Here is a 4,706-nt window from a genome sequence, read left to right on the forward strand (position 1 = left end):
GGTTTCAGATGAGAAATCAGCAGTTAGTCTGATCGGCTTTCCTTTATAGGTTATTTGTTGCTTTCATCTCGCTGCTCGAAGAATTGCTTCTTTCGTATTTACTTTGGTCAGTCTAATAACTACGTGACGTGGTGATTGCCTTTTCACATTGAGTCTCCCAGGAGTTCTGTGTGCTTCTTGTATCTCGATGTTCAGATTTCTGGCCAGGCCTGGCATATTTTTCTCCAGTATTCCATGAAATAAATTTTCCAGCCCTTGAGTATCTTCTTCTTCTCTCTCTGGAAGACCGATGATCCTAAGGTTCTGTTTCTTTACATAATCCCACACGTCTTGAAGGCTTTGGTCTTGGCTCTTGCGTCTGAGTTTTTTTCTTTCTCTGATTTGTTCATCACAAAGACATTATCTTCAAGCTCTGACATTCTTTCCTCTGCATGATCCATTCTGTTCTTGAGGCTTTCCATTGTATTTTCAAGTTCCCTGAATTCCTCCTTCATTGACAAAATTTCTGCTTGGTTTTTCCTTAGTATTTCAATTTCTGTGGAACATTTCTCATTCATTTCCTGTATTGTTCTCGTGGTTTCTTTATGTTGGGATTCTATTTTCTCTTCTACTCCATTCAGTTTCCTTACAATCCATAATCGGAATTCTTCCTCTGTCAGCTTAATTGTATCCTGTACATTGGTATCTGTTGGTGGAGATCGAATATTTTCTTTTGGAGGTGGCTTTTCTTTCTGATCTTTCATGTTTCCTGTGTTCTTTCATTGATTCTCATTGGTCTACTTTTTCAAGGACTGGATGTGCTGTGACTGGTTTGTGAACTTAATTTTGGGGCTCCAAAGGGAACGTCCTTGGCAGAGCTGAAGAGGTGTTCCCTGGTTTTGTGCTGTCTTGGTGGGGTTTTGGCCTGTTGGATTATCACTGGCCTGTTATCTGCTCTTTCTGCTTACAGAGATTAGTGGGTTTCTTTTTCTTGCTTAGCTTTCCAGGAGTTGGGTCACTTTTGAGTGTGTGACTCCACTATCGACTACTTGGTTGAGGTGGGAGGCACTGGGTTAAGTTATGAGGTTGCTCTCTCTTTTGTTGCTTGAATTTTGTGTGGAGGGGTCAGTTGTCAAGGTATTCCAGGATCTTTGAATTGAACTCTAAAATCCGAAATGGGACATACAAAAGCCTGAGTCTTTGGGAAATGTTTTGCCACTCCCAAGGGCTACTTGTTACTTATTACCACTTAAGATGTGGTGAGAAGAGCAGCAGGAATCAGCGTGCCTGAGGCAGTATACTTCAGGAATCGCTTGACCTGTAGCTAGGAGAGAGCTTTTAGCATGTTATTCAGGACTTATTAGGCACTCTTGTGGAGGAATTCCTAATGAGTATGCCAGTTGGTGCAATTTCTGAGGACTCTGGTCCAGATTTTCCTTTCCAGACCACTAGCCCCTAAGATGGCTACAGGCTGGGCACCGAATGCAAGCTTGTGTTATGTTCTTGTCAGATGTTCAAAACCAATCAGCTGTATCGCGCCACCACACTGTCCCCTTTTGCTGAGATCCAGGGTCATACAGATTCAGGCTAGTCCTATGGGGAAAGTATTTTTTCTCCTATCTCCCTACCTTCAGGAGCGGGCTCTGTCCTGGAGGGCTGTGGGAGTGGTTTTGGCTGAGACTGTCACAAGGTCCGGCCTGAAAAATGTCTTCTCTCATTTCTTTCCTCCTCCAAGGGCAGGTTTTCACCTGCCAGAGGGGCAGATAACCCCCCAGACTGAGGGAAGGGCATTTCCTGGGGCTACCTGGCATCTCAGTTCAGGAAGGGCGACCCTTATTATTCCACCCCTTCAAGAGCAGGGTTGACTAGCTGGAAAGAAGTACACACTTCAGGGACTTTATAGAGGTCCGGCCTAAGACCCCTGAGCGACCCAGACCAGAAAGCAGCCTGTCCTGCTATTCCACCCCAGCGGATGTGGAGTCAGTCCCTTTAGTACGCAATATCGGTGGTCAGATCGTAGTCAAGGGACATTCACCTCCCCCACAGGGTCACAGTTCAAAGAACAGCTTCCCTTGTCCCTCCGCAGTGCCAAGGGTGGGGAACTAATTCCTTGTGAGGAGGCACTGATTGCCAAGTCACCGTGAAAATAAGCTACAGGACCCCGCTGGGAAAACAGCCTCCTTCACTCTCTACTCGGCCCTTCCCGCGGTGGAATCCGTCCGTTTGGCCGGCAGCTCCAGCCACCAAGTCCCAGCAGAGAGGTGACCGCGTGTCTCAGCTTGAAGAGCGGCCTCCTTGGTGGCTAGACACTCTCAAGGGTGCGTGCTGTCTCCTTGGTGCAAAACAGCCCCGCTGAGGAGATTCAACAATCGGGCTCCTGTAGTCGTGGGCTACATACACACACCCACACACATACACACTCGCAGAAAGAGAGCAAAGAGGAGGAAGAAGGGAATGAGAAGGAAAGAAGAAAAATGTATATATACATGTATAAATATATACAAAAAAAGCAAGATAAAGAGCAAGAATTAAAAGAAATATGTATATAGAGAAGGGAAAAGGAAAAAAAGGAAAAAAAGGAAGAGGAAACGAAAAGAAAAGAAAAAAAGAGAAAAAGAAAAAAGAAAAAAGAAAAGAAAGAGAGAAGAAAAAGGAAAAGAAAAAAGGAAAAGAAGAGGAAAAGAAAAAAAAACAACAACAACAATAACAACAACAAAAAACTCACACAAAAAAACAACCCCTTTACTCCGCCTGGAGGCAGAGGCAGGTCTTTTGGCACGATGTGTGGGTAGGGGTCGAGTCGCCTGGTGGAGGGGCTAGTTATGTCGTCTCGGATCACTACTACACACACACAAAAAAAAAAAAAAAATGGCCCCTTTCCTCCGCCTAGCGGCAGAGGCCGGCCCTTTAGCGTGGTGTGTTGGGGCAGAGGTCGGGTGGCCTGGCAGAGGGGGATTTATGTGTCCCGGATCACAGTTCTATAAGCAGTCTCTCTCAGTCCACTCTCAGTTCCCCGTCATTTTGCGGACAGCGCCAGCGACTGAGTGGCTCTGTAAAATTATTCATAGAATATCGTATGCTTGAAAATTGCTAAGAGAGTAGATTTTAAGTGTTCGCACCACAAAAAATAAGTATATGAAGCAATAAGTATGCTAATTAGCTCAAATTAGCCATTCCACAATGTACACATATTTCAAAACATCATGTTGCATACTAAAAATACATACAATATTTGTCAATTCATTAATAAAAATGTAATGAGAGTATGTCTTCAACGTGATTGCCTCATTTTTTGATTAAAATCTTGATAAAAGTTACTTGTTCTGTTCTTTCTCTAGTGTCCAAGCATCTCCTCTCTAATTCCCTTTGTTTTGTCATATTCCTTTTTCAGGAGAGAAGCCTTATAAATGCACCTGGGACGGCTGCTCCTGGAAATTCGCTCGCTCAGATGAGCTCACCCGCCATTTTCGCAAGCACACAGGCATTAAGCCCTTCCGGTGCACAGACTGCAACCGCAGCTTTTCCCGCTCTGACCACCTGTCCCTGCACCGCCGGCGCCATGACACCATGTGAACAGCATAGGCTGCACTAGAGAAGCTGTGCTGTTCTCTTTCCTGTGTGTGTGCTGAGGTCAAGACTATTTTTTTCTATTTGACTTCAATGTGTTTCTGGGATGGAGTTGAAGCAGCCCACTGAGCCAGGTGGAGGACACTGGAGGAAAAGATAGCTTGTCTCCCACGGAGCTCTTCATATTACTTCACCTCTGCACTCCCCAGACCCCAGTTTTTTCAACCTCCACATGGGTTGAATTCTAGTGCGGCACCCATGGTTGCCCCCTATTCCCTCTGCTCTGAAATAGGACATTTTTTCCTATAGTAACAAAACAAGAATCAAACTCAAGGCTGTGAACAAACATACGCTGCTTTTTTCTTTCCTATTGTTTTCTCTTGTTTCTTAGAAGTTTTATCCATATATATTTTTAATCAGTACTGAAAAGTGGTTGATAGTGTCCTAGAATGACTTTTGTTCAAAAGCTCCTAGACGACAGGGGCATAACAATGTAATTGATTGGTAAGAGTCACAGGGATTTGAATCCTGAGTATAGGGCACATTGTCAGTGAATAAGCTGAGTCCCATACCAAGCTCAAAGGTTTTATAAATCCAATCCTATTTCTTCTTAAAGTTTGGTTTTCAGACAGTGCTGGTGCTTCTGCTTCTTAAGTCCATCAAGGGAGTGAAGGGGCCTTCTTGTCCTTGTCCTACTCCTCCTCCTCTTCCTTTTTCAGGATTAAAGATTTTGATGCACCATTATATTCTTTGTTAGATTAAATTTGGACAAATACTCAAAGAACACATAGACATGTCAGTAGGGAGAAAAGTGTTCCAGGAGTATGTTGGTTAGTGACAGGAACAAGCAGACTTGGGACAATCCTGAGAACAAATAGAGGGAGACTTTCACTTGGATTGGATATCAAAAGTGCTTTTAATCACAAACCTTACTCAAACAGCAGCCTGTTGAGACAGTGTCTTGAGGGGCTGCACTGTATTATTTATTCTTTTGTTTACATAAAGTAACAGTTGACTATATTGCATGATGAGAATTCACACACTGGGGCCACGTTATATGGAAGTGAAGGATTGAAAGGAAGGAATTTTGTTCACTCTATGACATTATTTGCATTCATTCCTATGTTTCACATGGAATATAAGAGGCTGTTCATGAAAAC

The 4,706-nt window shown here is 43.7% G+C and overlaps 1 protein-coding gene across 1 annotated transcript in view; it reads left to right on the top strand.

Moving 5' to 3' along the window:
• The window catches only part of KLF8 (Kruppel-like factor 8), a 66,985-nt gene extending 63,231 nt beyond the window's left edge, over positions 1-3,754 (top strand). Inside the window, exon 7 of the mRNA XM_012662409.1 lies at positions 3,371-3,754. Within this exon, the coding sequence (XP_012517863.1) occupies positions 3,371-3,552 (182 nt within the window). The 3' untranslated portion in view covers positions 3,553-3,754. The remainder of the gene's footprint in view (positions 1-3,370) is intronic.
• The last annotated feature ends 952 nt before the right edge of the window (positions 3,755-4,706 follow it).

The sequence above is a fragment of the Propithecus coquereli genome, unplaced genomic scaffold (genome assembly GCF_000956105.1).
Source record: "Propithecus coquereli isolate 6110/MARCELLA unplaced genomic scaffold, Pcoq_1.0 Scaffold762, whole genome shotgun sequence".
Taxonomy (NCBI): domain Eukaryota; kingdom Metazoa; phylum Chordata; class Mammalia; order Primates; family Indriidae; genus Propithecus; species Propithecus coquereli.